This window comes from Macaca mulatta, chromosome 6 (assembly GCF_049350105.2).
Source record: "Macaca mulatta isolate MMU2019108-1 chromosome 6, T2T-MMU8v2.0, whole genome shotgun sequence".
Lineage (NCBI taxonomy): Eukaryota > Metazoa > Chordata > Mammalia > Primates > Cercopithecidae > Macaca > Macaca mulatta.
In genome coordinates, this window is record NC_133411.1 from 152184414 (window position 1) to 152206657 (window position 22244).

The following is a 22244-nucleotide window of genomic DNA, read 5'->3' on the forward strand; positions in this document are numbered from 1 at the left end:
TAAAATCAATGTACAAAAATCAGTAGCATTTCTATACACCAGTAATATTCAAGCTGAGAGCCAAATCAAGAATGCAATCCCATTTATAACAGTCAAAAAAGAGTAAAATACCTAGGAATGCATCTAAGTTAGTTTAAGATTTTTACAAGGAGAACTACAAAACACTGCTGAAAGAAATCAGAGATGACACAAACAAATGGAATAACATTCCATGCTCATGGACTGGTAGAATCAGTATAGTTAAAATGGTCATACTACCCAAAGCAATTTATAGATTCAGTACTATTCCTATCAAACTACAATGTCATTTTTTACAGAACTAGCAAAAAGCATTCTAAAATTCATATGGAACCAAAAAATGCCCCAAATGGCCAAAGCAATCCTAAGCAAAAAGAATGAAGCTGGCAACATCACATTACCCCAAATCAAACTATACTACAGGCTACAGTAACCGAAACAGCATGGTACCAGTACAAAAAACACACACAATGGTACAGAATAGAGTCCAGAAATAAAGACACAAACCTACAGCCATCTAATCTACACAAAGTTGATAAAAATAAGCCATAGGAAAACGACTCCCTATTACATTAATGGTGCTGGGATAACTGGCTATCCATGTGCAGAAGAATGAAACTGGACCCCTACCTATTGCCATACAAAAATTAGTAAGGTGGATTAAAGATGTAAATGTAAGACCTCAAACTATGAAAATCCTAGAAGAAAACTAGGAAATAACCTTCTCGACATTGGCCTTGGGAAAGAATTTATGACTAATCCCCAAAAGCAACTGCAACAAAAACAAAAATTGACAATGGGACCTAATTAAACTAAAGAGTTTCTGCAAAGCAAGAGAAACTATCACAGACAATCTACAGAATGGGAGAAAATATTTGCTAACTATGCATCTGACAAAGCCCTAATATCCAGAGTTTATATGGAACTTAAATTAACAAGCAAAAACAACTCCATTAAAAATGGGCAAAGGACATGAGCAGACACTTCTCAAAAAAAAAAAAAAAAAAAAAAAAAAAAAAAAAAAAAAAGACATACATGTGGCCAACAAACATATGAAAAAATGCTGATTGTTAATCATCAGAGAACTGCAAGTCAAAACCACAATGACACCACTGTGGAAAGAAGTTTGGAGATTTTTCAAAGAATTAAGAGTTTAACTACCATTCAACCTAGCAATCCTATTGCTGGGCATACACCCAAAGAGAAATAATTCATTCTATCAAAAAGACACATGTACCCATATGTTCACTGCAGCACGGTTTGCAATAGCAAAGACATGGAACCAACCCAGGTGCCCATCAACAGTGCACTGGATAAAGAAAATGTGGTGTTTATATGCCATGGAATACTATATAGACACAAAAAGAATGAAATCATGTTCTTTGCAGCAACATGGATGTAGCAGGCGGCCAGTATCCTACATGAACTAATGCAGAAAACCAAATACTGGGTTCTCATTTATAAATGGGAGCTAAACATGGAGTACACCTAGACATAAAGATGGGCACAGACACTGGGAAATAAAAGAGAGGGGATAGAGGAAGGGAGGCACACGTTAAAAAGCACCTGTTAGGTACTGTGCTTACTTCCTGGATGAAAAGTTCAATCGTACTCCAAATACCAGCATCATACAATGTATCTTAGTAACAAACCTGTACATGTACCCCCAGAATCTAAAATATAAGTTGAAAATAAGAGAGAAACTACTAGATTGGGTTTATTAACTTAAAAAAATTAGTTAAATAATATTTGGTAATAAATCTGATAATACCCTAAGACTGTAAGTTTCATTTGACTGTTTATACTAAAAACAAAGCCATACTTTGGATTGATTACAATATACCTCAAAATGAAATGAATAAAAACACTTAGTTACAAGAGAAAACAAGCAAGTTAAAAAAAAAATTAGGATCACCATTAAAAATCTTATCCGTTCTTAAATGCTAGACACTTGAAGCAGTGAAGGCCACTCCCTTAAAATAAATCGTGAGATTTACTTGGTATGGGGCAAGAGTATAAAAATACACCACTTGCAGTCCTAAGTTACATTTATGAAGAGACTTGGGCAAAGTTACTCTGGGGCTATCATCGAAACTTCCTGGCTTAGGGGAAGCACTCTGATGAACAAGAGAATATTTCTGAAGGTTGTAAAAAAAAAAAAAAAAAGGTGTGAAACACATGGCTCATCTATATTGTAAGTATTAGGGTCTGCCAAAGATTCCTGGCAAACATACATGCCAGGCCAAATACAGATTTTATGTATACTGGGGTTAGTTTAATACAAAAATGATACTTTTACAGTAAAACCACACACACAAACCCTAAGAACTTTTTTAAGCCGTTCTTTCAATTCATCTACAAGTAGAACTGGATCAACTATATGATATGTGCCACACAGTACATATCATAGTATGAAATAACAAGCTAGAATTTTCTTCTACTACGTAGTATAAAAATGGATATAAAGTAAATCATGGCCCTACTCAAAGGTGTTTTTAATAATATGAGGGTCCAAAAAGTAGAAGAATGTGTGTCAAAGACTAACATGTAGTAGTTTTTAACAAATGCCAATTTCTACACTAACTGGATATGTTATACTGACAATTTATAAGAGCATATAATTGGTTATTTTTAATACAATATTTTGAGAAACTGCAGCCTAAATTGTATGCTTAAATTTTATTCATGTAAGAAAAATTTCTGATGTCCAACAAAAGATTCAACTGGAAATGACAGTGATGGCATAATTAATAGAAAAATCAGATGTCAGTCACTGCCTTGGGTCGTCTTCTAGTGCAGTAAGGGCAAAGGGCACTGCAATTGCTATTAAACTGTAAGAGGGAGGAAAAAACAGACAAATTTCATAGCCTAGTCCATCAAAATCATTACTTTGTAGTTGATGTATTTTTTGTTTTGATCAAAGAAGTTCCTTGTAGTTTGGATAGGGAGAAATTGCCCAGAAAAACATTATATGCTTAAAGCTCCAAAGACCTTAAACTTCACATGTATTCAGAAAAGCATCTAAAAATGTTACTGGGTAAGCAACCACAATATATTAGAGGTACAACAAAATTTTATTTGGGTTTGTCCTTTGAGCTTCATTCAAAATCTATTTCTAAATATAAAATAGCTAAAATGAAAAAATGAATATTAGAGAAAATTGGGACCAGAGAAAAAAACCCAAAGGGCACTAAAAACTCAAGTGTCTTAATATATATTTAAATGGTCAAAGTATATTACATACATAGGAGATTAGAAAGCAGCAAGATGAAACTGGTAAAATCTGGACAGAGATCTGGTATCTAAGAAAGTGGGGAATACTGTATTTATAACAAAAATAAACTACCCTTGGGGAACTGAAAGCAAACTTCTGTGTGCATTTTTTAGTTAATCTCTGCAGTTTTTATAACATTTACAAGAAAGTGGGCAGTTATCATTTTATGTAAATCAATGTTTAACATGCTGACACTCTGCAGTTAAGTTTAAATAGCCTGGGCAAACCTAGATAGAGTTGTGTGTGTGGTTTGGGGAATTAGACTCTTCATAGTCATACCCATAAATCTATTTTCTGTTTACCAAGATGTACATACACAGTGTGTGCTAGATAGCACCAACAATTAGTCTCTCCTATCAAAAGAACCACATAGGTCAGTTGCAGTGGCTCACACCTGTAATCCCAGCACTTTGGGAGGCCACATTGGGAGGATCACTTAAGGCCAGGAGTTAGACACCAGCCTGGGCAACATAGCAAGACTCCTTTGTCTCTACAAAAAACTAAAAAAAAAAATTAAAAAAATAATCAGCTGGGTGTGGTAGTGTACATTTGTAACCCTATGGGGTGGGAAGATGGCTTGAGTCTTAGGAGTTCAAGGCTGCAGTGAGCCATGTTCATGCCACTGCACTCCAGCCTGGGTGACAAGAGTTAGACTCTGTCTCTAAAATAACAATAATCATCATAATCATAAAAAGAACCACATGGTTTCCATTCTCTCTCAGTACTGCCTGCCGTCTCTTATCTGGAGGACTGCCATATTCATTTAATTGGTCTCTCCATGTAAGATCAGTCTTTGTAAAATACAAATCTGATCATGTCTCTGCCCTTATTTTTCATCTATCTAATTCCTACTCAGCTGGTAGATTTAAAATTCAATGTTACTTCTTCCTTGACTTCCAAGGAACTAGGTGACCTTCCTCTTGTTCCTGTGGCCTTATGCTCTCTATGGTGTGCCATGCTATTTTGTGACTGATTCTGCAACCTAACTAGCCAGTAAACTGCTTGAATACAGGCACCATTTTACTCATTTTATATCTAGTTACTGCCTCGCTGGTGTGTATTTGTTGAATAAAAGTGCTAATCTCACAATAAATACTAAGCATATGTGTTATTAGATCACACTACCTTCACAGAACTTGCAATTTCAACCACAGCAGAATTCCAAACTTTTTTCAGAGGAAAATTTTTTAATGCTGAGATCAGTGTTAATTATACAACTTGTTATATAAACAGGGATATGAAACTCGAACTTATAACTAGTTTCAGGTTTCTTTTTTTTTTTTCTCCCCCTGGGACAGAGTCTTGCTCTGTTGCCAAGCTGGAGTGCAATGACATGATCTCGGCTCACTGCAACCTCTGCCTCCCGGGTTCAAGCAATTCTCCTGCCTCAGCCTCCTGAGTAGCTGGGATTACAGGTGCACGCCACCATGCCCAGCTAATTTTTGTATTTTTAGTAGAGACAAGGTTTCACCATGTTAGCCAGGATGGTCTCGATCTCTTGACCTCATGATCTGCCTGCCTTGGTCTCCCAAAGTGCTGGGATTACAGGTGTGAGCCACTGCGCCCGGCCCAGGTTTCTTCTTTACTTGAAAACCAAAACAAAACCCATCCAGTTCTTCCTTGAGGATTTTTTTCCCCACACCCCCTTTGAAGATCTGTAATAAAACATAGATCTCCAAGTAAAAGGTGTGCTTTTAAAAGGCAAACAGAAAAATGGACATGTAAATATGTATGAAACAGAAACATTCCCAACCTTAGGGAATAGTTTTGAGGTTGAAAAAAGGAGTAAGAATAATCAAGTTGCTGCATGTTGTATAAGTTTCATTATTACATAATTTCCTTTCTTCGTATATAGTCTGGCTGTACTGAATTCAGTGTGTGTAAGAACTAGTGGATAAACAGAATATGACACACTCATGAAAAAAAGTTCCCATTTTTATTGGGCAGTAACATTATGCTAGTCAAGCATATATATACTGAACTGACTACATTATTACATCTGCTTCCTTGTATCTTCAAACGTAAAATGATAAATTTTTATAAGCTACAGAGACAAACAATTGCTTTCAGATATTTACATTACCTTCCAGGTTCATTCCAGCCTGAAGACATTTTCGATAGCGGCATGCTGGGCAGTTTTTTCTTCGAATTTTATCGATGATGCAATCATTCCTTCCAGCACATAGGTAATTGTGCTGTCCTATATGGAATAAAAGGCACTATTAAAGTTTCACAGGTCTTCAAAGATATTTTTTATGGAGAGCCTCTATCTGTTTTTGTTTCCGGTGGAATGTAACCAAGGCACCCACAGGTATTGATTAGGGAAGTGTTCTTGCCCACATTGCCATTATGAGGTCGAGAGATCAAACAACAACAAAAAGAGTCTCCCTTTTTCTGTTCAACAAACTGAAAACAGTGCAATAAAAAACCTTACTGCAGTATTCACATATTTAAAAAAGTACACAAATCATCAGTGAACCACTTAATAAATTTTTACAAACCAAGAACCTTTATGTAATCAGGTTAACAGATCAAGAAACAGAACAGTACCCCAACAAGCCCCCTTTCTGCCCAATTCCAGCCAGTACCCAACAAGGGTAACTACTTTTTTGACAAACTGTGTTTTAAACAGTTTGATAGATTGTGGTTTGTTTTTTTTTTTTTGAGATGGAGTCTTGCTCTGTCGCCCAGGCTGGGAGTGTAGTAGTTTAGTGGCATGATCTCAGCTCACTGCAACCTCTGCCTCCCGGGTTCAAGCGATTCTCCTGCCTCAGCCTCCTGAAGTAGCTGGGATTACAGGTGCGTACCATCATGCCTGGCTACTTTTTGTATTTTTAGTAGAGACAAGGTTTCACCATGTTAGCCAGGATTGTCTCGATCTCATGACCTCATGATCCACCCGCCTCAGCTTCCCAATGTGCTAGGATTACAAGCATGAGCCACCGTGCCTGGCTGACAGATTGTGTTTTAAACACATAATAGTTTGGGGAAGATGGTTAACTGTATCAGGTTCAATTCTTTGTAAAGAATAGGCCACAAAATTGATGACTGGACTATAATTCACCTTTGTTCAGAGCTGCTCTCCAATGCCAAATATCTGTACCAGCTGTTTCAATTTCTTTTTGTACTCTATAAGTTTCCCAGCTTCTTTACTTGGATGCAAAATGGAAGCACTAACCCAATTCTATCTCCTATAAAGCAAAAGTAGGATCAATGGATACATCCATTGTTGAAGCAGTTATAATACAAAAAAGTTATACCTTATAAGGAATCTCTAAATCATTGTCCCACAGTTACCAGAAGAAAAAAATAGAAAAAAAATCACCCACTTATAATGAAAAATTCCAAAGTTTTGTTTATATCCAACTGAAATGTCAGGATGTGCACATTATGCCAATATTGATTTCTGTATCCCAGGTATGTCTTTTTTTTTTTTCTTTTTGGGGGGATGGAGTCTCACTGTGTCTCCCAGACTGGAGTGCAGTGGCGTCATCTCGGCTCACTGCAAGCTCCACCTCCTGGGTTCATGCCATTCTCCTGCCTCAGCCTCCCGAGTAGCTGGGACTACAGGCGCCCGCCACCACGCCCGGCTAATTTTTTGTATTTTTAGTAGAGACGGTTTCACTGTGTTAGCCAGGATGGTCTCGATCTCCTGACCTTGTGATCCACCCGCCTCGGCCTCCCAAAGTGCTGGGATTATAGGTGTGAGCCACCATGCCCGGCCCCAGGTATGTCTTTTGTGCAGCTAAGACTCTGAGCTATAGGATCAGAGGCACTGTACCTTCATAAGATAAAAATAGCCCTTTGTGGTTATTAGCATGAAGTTGGACACGTCTATCTATCTGTTTCTTATCTATAAAATGAGGAGTTTTAACTAGTATTCACTATTTCACAACACATGGCCACGTACAGCTAATAGTCATTTCCTGTCAATCCATTCATTCATTCCTTGACTCATTTATTTGTTTATTTATTTTTAGACAAGTCCTTGCTATGTCGCCTAGGCTGGAGTACAGTGGTGTGTCATAGCTCACTGCAGCCTGAATCTCCTGCTTTAGCTTCCTGAGTAGCTGAGACTACAGGCACGATGCCTGGATAATTTTTTTTTTTTTCCTGTATAGACAGGATATTGTTATATTGCTCCGGCTGGTCTCAAACTCCAGGTCTCAAGCAATCCTCCCATCTTGGCCTCCCAAACTGCTGGGATAATAGGTGTGAGCCACAGTGCCCAGCCCATTTTCCTGACAACCCTTCTGATAAGACAATGAGACATCTTATTTTGGAGTTCCTATGTCTTCTACTACTTGGTAAGTTCCCTTTCTATCTAATAGGAAGATGAGTCTTCAAGTCAGCTGAAATTTTGTGACATTATTTTGTTTACATGGTATTTATTTGTGTGGTTAAAATCTATTTTTGGCAAGTAATTCTGGTTTTCTATTTATGGTAGGTGTGGTAGCCAGCCTCCCAAGATGGCCCCCAGTGATCTCTGCCTCCTTGAATGCATGGTCTTGTGTAGTCCCTTTTCGTCCTTCACCGGGATTGGTCTATGTGGCCAATAAAATACGGCAGAAGTGATGGCATGTTACGTGTGAAATCAGGTAATAAAAGAGAGTAGTTATGCTGCATTGATCACATACTCTTGGATCATTTGTTATGGGGGATGTAAATTATAACACTACTCACGTTACTCCACAGAGACCGCAAGGATGCCAGCTTTGGCTAGTGTAGTAGTCCCACCTATTGATTAGAGGCAAAAGTAAAGCCCACCCCTGCCTAGTGCAAAGCTCCAAATAAAGTGCAACAACTTGCTAATAACCATATTATACTATGCCAATTTTGAGGGATAACCTATAATTCTAGCAGGTATTAAGAATGGAGTCCTAAGTGTATGATGTAAATAATACAAGTTGCATCTTTATAATTGTTTAAGAAAGTGTTCTAAAATATGTATCTGGGCTTTAAGGCATATTTCTATTGTGTCTGGATAGAAAAACAGAAGAATTGCTGAGTTAGGTTATCAAAGGACTGCAGAATTTTAGAGCTGTAAAGGGCTTTTTGAGAACATTAAAATCCAAATAAAGGAAGAAACAGAGCAAAAACTTAACATACTCTACAATTTAACCTTTCTTATTAATCATGTAATCTCACCATCATACTTCACTTAAATACTTAAATAACAAACATTTAATAGTATAGCTAATAGTCAATTAAATTTTACCTAAAAACAGTATAGGAATTTAATTTTAAAGCAGGGATTAAGCACAGAGGGTATATGGCCTGAACTGGTCTTCTATAAGGGAGGTATGTTTAGCTTTGTTTTCTGTTCTAATTGCACTTGGATGCTTTTAGGTAGGGCATGTGTGCACTCTCTAATACTAACACGTGCCCTCCTCCCCACAACTGTATTACATTTAGCCAAAATGACACATAGTTGGTCTCTATAAGCATCTGAATTTGTACTGTTTTAAAGAACAATTTTAATTCAAATGGAGGAAAGTAAACATTTTTAATAGCCATATTTAAGGCTTCATTGTGAAATTCACCTTCAAAAATCAGTTTGTCAGTATTTATTACATACAGTACAGATGCTCTTTAAGACAAAGTTACATCCAGATAAACCCATTATAAGTTAATAGTGCATTTTTCGATTTAAGATATTTTCAATTCACAATGGGTTTACCTGGAGGCAACCCCACTGTAAGTCAAGGAGCATACTGAATGCATATCACTTTCCCACCATCATAAAAGTTGAAAAATTGTTAAGTCAGGGACTGTCTTACTATTATCACTGCATTTATATCATGGAAATACTTAGGCAGTTAAGAAAGCGAGTAGTAAAGTGAGGACACGAAGATGCTTCCGTCTTTTGCGTATGTGTTAAATAACATCCACTTTATTAGGAGCATTGCACTAGGCAGGGCTGGGCTTTACTTTTGACTCTAATCAATAGGTGGGACTACTACACTGGCCAAAGCTGGCATCCTTGTAACCTCTGTGGTGTAATATGAGTAATTTTATAATTTGCTAATGTATTAAAAAGTAAAACAAAAGAAAATGACTCATCTAACTCTCATGGATATGCAAACACAACATGAGACAAATAATAATCCTCATACAATGAATGAATAATAAATATGTTTCTTTAAAAATTAATATAATCACACCTTTAGGCCACACTGCTTTCAAACTTTAGAAATAACTAAATTATATGACTATTTTTTTTCCAAGAGGAGTCACTGGTAATATTAGGAAATTTTAGACTCTCTTCTAATAGGTTTGCTGTGGAATGAATTTCTCCTTTAGGAAGATAATGCTGTTGCCCTGTCAGCAGTCTGAATCCATAACAAAGTAAGATTTATATTAATACAACATTTATATAGTGAAATCACTTTCTCTAAAATACCTTTCCTGACCTCCTCAGGCCGAGTTTCTCTCTCCCTCCTCCGAATTATAATCTCTGCACCTTGTCACTGTTAACTCATCTTTCACTTCAGTGGAGTGTGACTTCCCAGAGGGTAAGGATCAGGTCTTATTGGTATTTATACCACTTAGCACAGTGCCCTGGCTTAATAGAAAAAAAATGAATAAGAAATGAAATGAATGTCTTTTTTTTTCCTGTCGCAGTTCTGTGTCTCACATTTTTGCCAGGCCAGTATAGGTGTTGACTTTGAAATCTATTAGCTTATGGAAGTTAAAGCCCATATTTCTAACGCAATGAACATTATGTTATGCCCAAACTTAACACCATCATTTCGTATGATAGTACTTTCTTATAGTGTTACCTTATGCTCCCTGACCAAACTCCCAGGCATCAACTTATACTTTTCTATTTCATTCTAGATCTTTTTGTGTTGTTGTTTTAAATAATTTACTGCACATTAGAGGACCTAGAAGCCACCCTCCTCTGCCCTCTTAACTGATATTTAGCCTTCATGGGCTTTGCATATAATGGAAATTTCAAAATCCACCCTGAGAAATGAAAACCAAGTAGAGGAAAAATAAAACTCTTCAAAACACACACTACCTTCCACTGCTCTTTTGAAGAAAACTTTACAGCTTCCACAAGTTAAGACTCCATAATGACATCCTGATGCTTCATCAGAGCACACCAGGCAGAGTTTCGGAGGTGGTCCTGTTGTTGCTGTTGAGGAGCTGGATGGAGGAGAGCTTACATCTGGTCTCATGCTGGGGCTAAAGAAGGGGAAGAACAGTGTTATGATTTAACTGTCAAAGAAATATCAAAATACAGTTCTCTTAGCTTCTCACTTCATAGTCAGAATGCGCACACTGAACTATGGCTTCAAGTGCTAGCAGGCACTAAAATATCCTATCTAAATATATTCAAATCATGTTATATTCTTCTTTAAACAAAATTAAGAATGAGGTCATTTCTTTTGAAGTGTCTCCAAAATAGAATGGTGTGGTTCTGGTTCACTTCGGTTTTTTTTTTTTTTTTTTTTTTAGATGCTTAGGATTTGTTTATTTTTATAATCACCTTTATTAAGGTGTCATACACAATAACATTGACTGTTTTCTAAATCTATAATTTATGGCTTTCGTTAAATAGTCACATAACTACTATCACAATCAGGAGAGAGGATATTTCCATCATCCTAAAAAGATGCCTCCTATGCCTAATTGCTTAGGACATAATTTTTTTCCTAATTTAAGATCTTATACAGGCATCTTTTAAAATTCAATCAAGTGTCGTTACAATTCTACCCATGTTTCCCATTAGAATCAAAATGTTTTTATAATCTTAAAAGTTTTGTCCCATGTCTCTCAATTCCTAATATCATCTTGGCTGAAACCACAATTTCATATGACTCAGACAAGACTGATCCAGAAACATTTTCTATAACCTTCCTGTCTGGCTTGTAGTAAGACTGGACAAAGCACTAGGCTTTCAAAAGTGAGTTCCATTCTGCCCACTCCACTCTATGACTCTTTGGCCTGAAGAAAAAGATAGAAATGTGAATCTGCTTCTTTTACTAGTCTAGTCTCTAACATTTTTCATTTTCTCACCACAAAGAGTGCCGGTCTAGTGATTACTAGGTGTTTAAAAGATAATTTGTTGTTTTAAAAATTTTCAATCTCAAAGAAAAGTTGAAAGAATTGTACAATAGATATATACTTTTTACCAATATTCACCAATTCTTAACATTTTGCCACATTTGCTGATAAAGATGTATTTTTATAAACCAACGAAACAGTGATCTTTTTATTACTGGAGGAAAAATTAATTATTGCATTTCATATTACATGATACAATGGTTTTCAATGTTGTATCTTCCTAAGGAATTTTCCTCTTACGTGTTGACTTTAGAACTAGAACTGTATTATGCAGCTAAAATGATTTTGTAGCCTTCTGCTTATAATTAGAGACTGCCTATTCCATTTTTGGTTGTGTTCTTAAGCAAATCTTCAAAAACATGGATGCTGGCAACCTGTTGATTCTGGAATTCTACATACTAAAGTCTGTTTTGCTTATCATCTATACAAGTTCATAAACATACTAGTACCTCTCTCTAAACTTTTCTTAATTTGCCTTTTCTCTAAAAGAGATGGCACTTAGAAATAAACTTAAATTGGGTGTTAGTTGTCTCTGTTATCCTTTATTATCTTTCTTTTATTTCAGCCAATAACAGTAGTAAATTTCAATTACAAATATATTTAAACTAATTCACAGAGCAAAGTAACAAAAATTTTTTATAGTTATCAGTCTGGTTATGAATTACATTTACCAAGTAACATATTTTGGTGCTATTGTTCTCTTTAGGAATAAAAGTTAAAAGGTAATAACTGTAGAATGACAATTTCTTTTATAAATGTTCCCTTAAGTAATTAAGCCAGTAAATTCAAATGCTCCCCCTAAATTCTGTCCTCAAATGAAGCTTCCTGAATCTTGCCAACTGTCTGCTTACCTAACAGCCTTAGTCACCAGGACAGCATTCCCACCACCCGAATTCTGGGAAAAGGCCCCAGGGTTTCACATTGTTCTCTGAACACTGTTAAGAAGAATTTCTAGATGCTTCCGTATTACAAGGCATTGATTCCCTGCTAGATTTGGGTGAGTGGACTGACTACATGTTGAAAGCCTGTAACAGAAGAGAATAACCTGAAATGACTTCTGCTGTAGGTCCAGCACAGGCTACCCTGATTAATGGAAACTTGTGACTAATGTAGAGGAGCTGCTTTGGGCCAGAGTTTTACAGAGAAGTAGGAAGGTCCTGGAACAGGGAATGGTGCAACAATGTGTTGGGGAAGCAAAAACCTCTCTGGCTTCTATTCTGAAGATACTCCTATTCTTGCTCAGCCAATCTCTGTCACCTGACAGCTATTTTTAGGAACCAACCAGTTGTCTGTATATTAGTTTACAGAAAATGAGTGCATTGTTTAAAGGTTAGGACGGTATTCTGAAATGTTTCCCCAAGGAATTATATATACACACATATGCATATATAGTATGTATTTATATTTTAAATAATAGTTTGTAGTACTTTGTAGTTTTAGCTCTCAACAACCCTGTGAAAATGATGTCATCACCCCTGGATGTGGTCATACAGGCCGTGGCAGGTATGACCTATCTATGGTGAAGTTGACATGTTTTAGATCCCAGCTGTACCACTTCACAGCTTCTGTTACCTTGGATAGGTATCTACCAGTTTGACCCCTGTGTTTCCTCATCAGTAAACTGGGAAGGATATCACCTGTGTGTGTGTTGTGACAATAAGATAACACATAGAAAATCTACTACAAGTTCCTGCTTCAATACATGTTCATGTTCCTTTTTCTTTTTCAGAAACACTGAAGATTTTGTGAGTAAGTATTATATAAGTGGAAGGTGGTATTAACTCTAAATCCTAGGACCGTATTTCCCAAATTCTTAAATATTGGAATATATGCAAAACATGTTTAGGCCACTCAACTGTAAGCTACAGATGACAAGGGAAAGTAAAACTGAAATGAACAAATGGATTGATAATACAGTAGCTAAAAATCTGGAATCTTAATCAGGCTTTTGGCATCCCTTCAGGCAGTCATTCTGGGCTACATCAGATAAGAACTGAGTACATGGAAAGCTGCCAGATGTACCACAGATATCGGTGAAAAAAATCAATTTTTGTCATACAAATAGGAGGACTAAGATGGCCTATATTGAACACCACTGGAAAAAATGGATGAATGCTAAATGGTATTCAGTTGCAAGTTTGATATTGTTAAAAGGGCTAGGGTACAATAAAACAGTCAGAACTCAAGAGAAAACTATATGAAATTGACATCTTTTATTAAGGATAAGGATACATGGCAGAAGGAACCAAAAGTACACTATAGTAAGAGTGCATATTTCACCCCCTTTGAATGGTAAAGCTAAATGTCCTGGTCTTAAGGGCATCATTATCTGTAATAGTTATTGATTGCTCAATGTGTGTTCACAGCTATGCCAAACATTCTGAGAATGTTAAAAAGTTCCATTATGAACTATTGCTAGGGTGCTTGCTTTTAAGTGAAGAACCCTTGGAACAAAATGCCTTGTTCCAGGTGAGTACCTGAATGCTGGTGGTTCCCAATCAGAATGGCAAATGTAGTAGAAACTGAATAATTCCTGAAGCTGAGCTTTAATGTTAGAGTTCAGAGAGAGAAAACCATGCATAAAGCTAGATATGTCTACTTAATTTTCTCGCAAGCAAAGCAATTGCCACAAGGAGGATTACGGGTGAAAGTCATGGATGGATTATGAGTTAATCACACACCTTGAGAAGCATGTAAAATGTGCAGGTAAATTACACCCATTCATTCAGGCAGATGTTTCCTGGCACCTGAATGAAAGGCAGGCACTGTGAGGATCCAGTATCATGCTACAAATGATAACAAACCTTGAAACTCTGGTCTAGGAAGGAGTATCAGAGTATTTTGTAGCCGCCTCTTGTGTCTCAGTACTATTACGAAGAGAATCAGCTTTACATACAGACAAATCTGGGTTCAAATCCTAGCTCCAGTGCTCTAATAGCTGTGACAGTGGCTAGCTGACTTAACTTCTTTGAGTCTATTCCCTTATTAGTGCCATTTTAGGGGGTTTGTGTGGATTATATATATTAGAGTTATATAAAGCATTGTTACATACTTGTGATCATCACACAATAGGTTTCTACCCTACCCCTAAGGATTATCTTTTCTTCTTCCTTTCTGGAGGATCTCAGGGAAAGAGAAGTGCTACAGTCTTCCCTGTGAGCTTGCAGAAGGTTAATGGTCCTCCAGAAACTTAAGTTCAGGTAATTATAGATTTCCTTTTGTTGATACTACACCAACATTTGACAATTTAGCTTTTTAAAGATTTTAGTATTGCAATGTGGAATCCAAAACTGTTATCAATGAACTTTTGATTGTTACACTGAAATCTGTTAGTCTATCTTGCACTTTGAATGTATCTTTTACCCATGCATGATTTTCTATTATCATGCATTAGTCATTTGGAAAATACTGGTTCACTGAGTTATACAGATCTTTCAAATGTTGACATAGTTCATAATAGAAAAGAGTCACATTTGTCAAGCTCACAGTGTCAGATATAAGTCTTCAAAAATGCTAATTTTTGCTTGAAACCTATATTATCAATTGGCAACAAATACTTTAAGTTGTTTTCCTTAAAGTGCTACGTTTACTTCAGTCATTTTGGGAAAACATCACCAAATACCCAAGGCTGAAAACCAGAGTTTATCTCTCATGGTATTCCATGAAAAAAAGGGGGTTAATTCACTGTTTAATCTTATACACACTTTTTTTTGAGACAACTATCAAATGCTATATGTGATGTAAGTGGATTATGCATCTTCTCATATTGTCACAGTGACATGAGAAAGACCACATGTATTTAAGGGTTGAAATTTAATGTAATTAATAATTTTTTTGCTTCTTCAAACATTTTAAGTGCATGGCAGTGAATACAGTTAACTACTGTATACTAAGATGCCAACAGTTTTACTCATCTTTGCTTTTGTACTATCAGTGCAAATGTTGACATAATGAAATGGCAAATAAAGTGTGTGTTACTGTGAAAATAGTCTGCCCTTTCAGGGGAGACTCCCAGGGCCCCATGGACCACACTGGAAGAATTGCTGTTATGGAGACTAGTAAAGTGAAGACTCTAAACCAGACAGGCTACAATTCATAACTTAACTCTACCATGTAATAGCTTGGTGACCTTTTAACCTTGCTCTGTCTCAATTGCTCTACTGCTAATAGGAGTGGTAATGTACTTGACAAAAGGATACAGTATTGCTTACTAAATTAGAGGCTTTCCCTGACAGAGAAAGGGGCAGAGTTGGTCAACTATTACCCAAATGACATGATTGGCTTAGTCTTCAATTTAAGTGAATTAATCGGCGATTTTTCAGTGTAATGCACTGGGAGGAAAAAAAAAGATACCACCTCAGAAAGCAAGTGTTAATATGGAAAAAATTTCCAGAAATACAGCTGCTATAACTGGATTAATTTTTTACAACTACCAATAGAATGGGTATATTCCCATTGGCTTGTCAGTTTTTGTGCAAATACCATAACACTGCAGTTCTCAACAGAGAGTAATTTTGCTCTCTAGGAGACACTTGGCAATGTCTGAAAACACTTTTGGTTATCACGGTGGGGGAAATGCTATTGGCATCTAAGGGAGACGAGGCGAGGGATGCTGTAACCATCCTACAAGGCACAGGACAGCCCCCACCACAAAGAAGTATCCAGCTTCAAATGTCAGTAATGCTGAGGATGAGAAAACCTGGCCATAAAGCTTTAAGCAACATAAAGTGGAAAAGGAAAAAAAAAAAAAAAAAAAAGGACCAGAAACATTTTAAAACCTTCTAGACTATGCTTAAAAATGCAACAACTGCACTACTGAAGCAGCCCTAAACAGTCCACTCAAGAAAAGTCCAAAAAGAGATTCAAAACAGGGCTGAAGCCAAGCTATGGACTATACAGCTTAGTTATCAAGTACAGGATTGGCTTGAGCCAGTAATTTCTTTTTCCCTCTAGCGCTAGCACTAAAAGGTAGTTTTTACACATTAAAGTCACCTGCATTTTTCTTATCTTTGTTCAGTAGGAAAAACGTAAATACTCAGCTGCATACACCAGGTGATTATGTTTTCTGACTGCCCATTTATCTCTGCATTAGCTAAAGGATTACTGATTTGTTGGATAATAAGCTATGGAATAGTTTTCAAATCAAATAGAAAAATGCTTTAGGGGAAACCTTTCACAATATTTCTGTTAAATGGTTTTAGCAGAACACGTTTTATCTTATTTAACAAGCCAAAGAAAGACTGATTATTCTCTTTGCTTTGCATTTATTGAGAGAGGTTTGTATTGGTTTCAACTTTAGGTTCATATTAAGGTAGCCATCCAAACTCTGCATCATTTATATTCACTCCTCTTGGGGAGAGGGTTACAGCAACAAAACCTATACATTAATAGATTAAGAGAATTTTCAGTAAAGGATTTTTCAGACCTGTAAGACAGCAGTGGCCTAGTACTCAATGTCTCTGGGCTTGGTTTCCTTGTCTGTAAAACGAAGGTCTTGATTTAATTAACTCCAAATAAGCTGGCCATGTCTTGCAAGGCGGGTTTGGGGATGGAAAAGTGGAGAGGAAAACACTTGGATCTATAAAGGGTTTCTTAGGTCCTGTGTATTTATTTGTAGAGAGAATATAATCATGTTATCTAAGCTACTTAAAGTCTAATCTGTTTCATAGAAATAATGTATTTCTTTCTCATTGGAAGAATTAATCCACTGTTTGGTCACTGTGTTTGGGTAACTTGCTTCCTAACAGCTGTATCCTTTTTGGTTCTTCAAACCAAGTGTCAAAGATGGAGAAAAACAGAGTAAGTCTTGAGACCCCAAGCACTCCCTTCTCAGGCGGTGTGTTCTCAGTCCTGTTTGCTCAGGCTTGCATTAGGGGATGTGAGTTTTAAGGAGAAGCCATAATAGTACATTGAATGGTAAACAGAATACCAAGAACAAGTATGGTAAGAACAAAGACTGAAAACTTTTTCATTGCATGGTTATTTTTAGAATTAAGACTGGATTTTGTTCCCACCTTATGGTTCCTCACACATAAGAGCATACAAGGATAATAGATGGTTCAGACATTCAGAATTATGAACATGACATCTTCAAAGAAGGCAAGAACATGTTGGAGACAATGGTGAAGTTGTCGCCTGTTTCCAACAAGGTATCTCGAGCATCTTTGAAATGCCATTTGTGTTCACCTCAAGTACAACAGTAACTTATTTCTAAATATTTTATTCGATTCTTAAAGAGAGATTTGAATTGCTCTCACTATGTTTAGTAATCCAGACTTACATGCAGAGATTTGCCAATTCTAACCCATCTTCCACATCCTATTTATTACTCCGTGTAACACTATGTCAGGACCTTTTCCTTCCCATCCACTCTGACCGCCGCCATTCTAATGCATGCCTTCCCTCACCTCTTGCTTTAACCACTGCAATGGTTGATACTAAGTAGTCCTTCTAGCACTGGCTTCTCTTTCCATTCTATCCCCCACACACTGCTAACACTCTTTTCTCAACATGATTAAAAATCTGAAGGGCTCCTCCACTGTGTATAGTACAAGCTCAATATGGTCCACAATTTGGTTCTTTATTTTTCCAGTCATATGTCTTCTCACTCCCCTACATAATCCATGTAGTTTCTTTATCACTACAGGGATCCTGGATCCCACAAATATTTATCAAGGCCCTATGATAGGAGTAGCTTTTGCTAAGATCTGTTTTCCTTGTCTGAAGTGTCCACCATGGTATTTCTAATCCATGACAGCTTCTAGAATTCCTAAAACACTGCCATATAGCACTTTGCACAGATGATCCTATGTTACCTTTTGATGTATATGTATCCTGTTTCTATCAATAATTTCTTTTAGGGGCCCATGTCTTGGGTCTCTCCATATCACCAGCATCTTGTAAAATTTCAGTGTATGTTCACTTATTTTGCTTACTCATACTTTATATCTTTATCTGTTTTGCAAAAGAACTCTGAGACAACTAAATTTATGAGATTATAATCAGAATACAGGTATAATCTCACTATTACTAGGCACTATTATGCAAGCTCTTTCTTTGTATAGATTATCCCATTTAATCCTCTCCACAGACCTATGAGGTGGGTACTATTTTCAGCATTTATAGATGAGGAAACAAGATTTAGAAAACGTGAGTTGCCTAAAGTGACCTAAGTAACTAGTAAAGTCAGGGTTCAAACCCAGGTCTTTCTGACACCAACATCAGTGTTCTTAAGCAATCTTCTTCCTTCTCCACTATGATAAAGTGTCAGAACTGAGAAGCTGAGGTCTATCCAGGCCTTCAACTTGAGAAATAATGCTTTGAACTTTGTAGGTTTGATGTCTTGGTAACATAATACAAAAAAGGTGGCAATTTTTTTCTGTCCCTGCTTCCAATCATGACCTGCAAATGAAGATTTCTGCCCAAATAGGGATTGCCAGACTAGGTCAAATAGGTAAAAACATTTGTCTTAAAATTGTGTGACAGTCTGTGTCATTTGACCTAATTTTCAGATGTTCCTCAAACTAATGTATATCTTATATTCCATAATTAGCAGTTCCTAAGTCCTACAAAGACATTTATAAAAACAAATGGAAATGCAGAACAGTTGTGTCTCTATTCATATCAATATAAAGGAAGGAAAAAGAACCCTCAGAAACAATCTCAACCTGATTTAAAGCCACACTACCCTTTCCTTCCCTCAAAGGCAAAGGCTTAATTCTTTAATTCTTAGATTCTCACATTAACATGAGAACTTCTTGGTTCCTCTGTCACGCCAGTATACTAGATGAGTTTCTTTTGCTATCTAAATTTCCCTCAGGTTTTGATGCTGCTGCTCTCACTTCACACTCAGGTCCCTACAAATCCACTGAAACAATTTAAAGGAATAATTTTACATACAGGACTCCCCACTTATCTGTGGTTTCACTTTTGAGAGTTTCAGGTACCTGCAATCAACAACAGTTTGAAAACATTAAATGGAAAATTCCAGAAGTAAACAATTCATAAGTTTTAAATTCTGTGCAATTCTGAGTAATGAGATCTTATGCCCTGGAACGTGAATCATCCCTTTGCCCAGCATATCCACTGGAGACGCTCCCTGGCGGTTAGTCCCTTACTAGTCATCTGTATTAGTTGTTTTCACACTGCTGATAAAGACATACCCAAAACTGGGAAGAAAAAGAGGTTTAATTGGACTTACAGTTCCACACGGCTGGGGAGGCCTCAGAATCATGGCAGGAGGTGAAAGGTACTTCTTACATGGTGGTGGCAAGAGAAAAATGAGGAAGAGGCAAAAGTGGAAACCCCTGATAAACCCATGAGATCTTGTTAGTCTTATTCACTATCATGAGAATAGCACAGGAAAGACCAGCCCCCATGATTTGATTACCACACCCCCTCCCCACCAGGTCCCTCCCACAACACATGGGAATTCTGGGACATACAGTTCAAGTTGAGATTTGGGTGAGAACACAGCCAAACTGTATCATTCTGCCCCTGGCCCCTCCAAATCTCATGTCCTCACATTTCAAAACCAATCATGCCTTCCCAACAGTCCCCCAAAGTCTTAGCTTATTTCAGTATTAACCCAAAAGTCCACAGTCCAAAGTCTCATCTGAGACAAGGCAAGTAAGTCCCTTCTGCCTATGAGCCTATAAAATCAAAAGCAAGCTAGTGACTTCCTAGATACAAGGGCGGGGCGGGGGGGGAGGTGTGCCATGCAGTGTCAGAGGTTAAATACAGCTGTTCCAAATGGGAGAAATTGGCCAAAACAAAGGGGGTTACAGGGCCCATGAAAGTGAAATCCAGTGAGATAACCAAATTTTAAAGCTCCAGAATGATCTCCTTTGACCTCAGGTCTCACATCCAGGACGCTGATACAAAAGATGAATTCCCATGGTCTTGGGCAGTTCTGCCCCTGTGACTTTGCAGGGTACAGCCTACCTCCCAGCTACTTTCACAGGGTGGCGTTGAGTGTCTGCGGATTTTCCAGGTACACAGTGCAAGCTATCGGTGGATCTACCATTCTGGGGTCTGGTGGATGACAGCTCTCTTCCCACAGCTCCACTGGGCAGTGCCCCAGTAGGGACTCTGTGTGAGGGCTCCAATCCCACATTTCCCTTCTGCACTGCCCTAGCAGAGGTTCTCCATGACAGCCCTGCCCTGCAGTAAAACTTCTGCCTGGGTATCCAGGTGTTTCCATACATCTTCTAAAATCTAGGCGGACATTCCCAAACCACAGTTCTTGACTTCTGTGCACCCACAGGCTCAACACCATGTGGAAGCTGCCAAGGCTTGGGGCTTCCACCCTCTGAAGCCACAGCCTGAGCTCTACTTTGGCCCCTTTCAGCCACAGCTGGAGCAGCTGGGATACAGGGCACAAAGTCCCTAGCCTGCACACAGCATGAGGATCCTGGACCTGGCCCATGAAACCACTTTTTCCTCCTGGGCCTCTGGGCCTGTGATGGGAAGGGCTACTTTGAAGGTGTCTGACATGGCCATGGAGACATTTTCCCCATGGTCTTAGGGATTCGCATGAGGCTCCGTGCTACTTATGCAAATATTTGCAGCCAGCTTTAATTTCTTCTCAAAATATGGGTTTCTCTTTTCAACCGCATTGTCAGGCTGCAAATTTTCTGAAGTTTTATGCTGTTTCCCTTTTAAAACAGAATGCTTTTAACAGCACCCAAGTCACCTTTTAAGTGCTTTGCTGCTTAGAAATTTCTTCCATCAGATACCCTAAATCATCTCTCTCAAGTTCAAAGTTCCACAAATCTCTAGGGCAGGGGCAAAATGCCACCACTCTTTTTGCTAAAACATAACAATAGTAACCTTTGCTCCAGTTCCCAACAAGTTCCTAATATACATCTGAGACCACCTCAGCCTGGACCTTATTGTTCATATCACTATCAGCATTTTGGTCAAAGCCATTCAACATGTTTCTAAGAGGCTCCTAACTTTCCCACATTTTGCCGTCTTCTTCTGAGTCTTCCAAACCGTTCCAAACTCTGCCTGTTACCCAGTTCCAAAGTTGCTTCCACATTTTTGGGTATCTTTTCAGCAACACCCACTCTACTGGTACCAGTTTACTGTATTAGTCCATTTTCATGCTTGTGATGACATACCCAAAACTGGGAACAAAAAGAAGTTTAATTGGACTTAGAGTTCCACATGGCTGGGGAAGCCCCAGAATCATGGCAGGAGGCCATGGCAGGAATCATGGCAGGATACATGGTGGTGGCAAGAGAAAAATGAGGAAGAGGCAAAAGGGGAAACCCCTGATAAACCCATCAGATCATGTGAGACTTGTTAACTATCATGAGAATAGCAAGGGAAAGACCAGATCCCATGATTCAATTACCTCCCCCTGGGTCTGTCCCACAACACATAGGAATTCTGGGAGATACAATTCAAGTTGAGATTTTGGTGAGGACACAGCCAAACCACATCACTATCTCTGTTACCAGTTGGACTGCCACGGTATCACAGTGATTGTGTTCAAGCAACCCTTATTTTACTTAATAATGGCCCTAAAGCACAAGATTAGTGATGCTGGCATATTGTTTAATTGTTTTATTCTATTATTAGTTACAGTTACTCTTTTACTGTTCCTAATAAATTAAACTTTAACCATAGGTATGTATGTATAGGAAAAACATTATACATATAGAATTTGGGTGGTTTCAAGCATACACTGGGGGTTTTGGAACCTATCCTCCATAAATAAGGGGTGGGGGCTGCTATATTTAGTAAATAATGAAAATATTGGTAAGCTTATCCCCAGAAGATCAAGGAGGAAAGAAATAGTTTTTAAGATTATATAAAAGTTATATAGCAGACATCTCCAATACAGCCAATTAGATAAAAATTTTAAGACTGA

The 22244-nt window shown here is 37.7% G+C and overlaps 1 protein-coding gene across 6 annotated transcripts in view; it reads right to left on the reverse strand.

Annotated features, from left to right (window-relative positions):
• Nucleotides 1-22244, reverse strand: part of NR3C1 (nuclear receptor subfamily 3 group C member 1) — a 154090-nt gene that overhangs the window by 26423 nt on the left and 105423 nt on the right. For 5 of the 6 annotated variants that reach the window (XM_077937308.1, XM_015141113.3, XM_077937306.1 and 2 more), the window contains 2 exons: nucleotides 10314-10483; nucleotides 5376-5492 (listed from right to left, as the gene is read on the reverse strand). In XM_077937308.1, coding sequence (XP_077793434.1) covers nucleotides 5376-5492; nucleotides 10314-10483 — 287 coding nt within the window. The remainder of the gene's footprint in view (nucleotides 1-5375; nucleotides 5493-10313; nucleotides 10484-22244) is intronic. The other variant, XM_015141120.3, reaches the window with a different exon arrangement.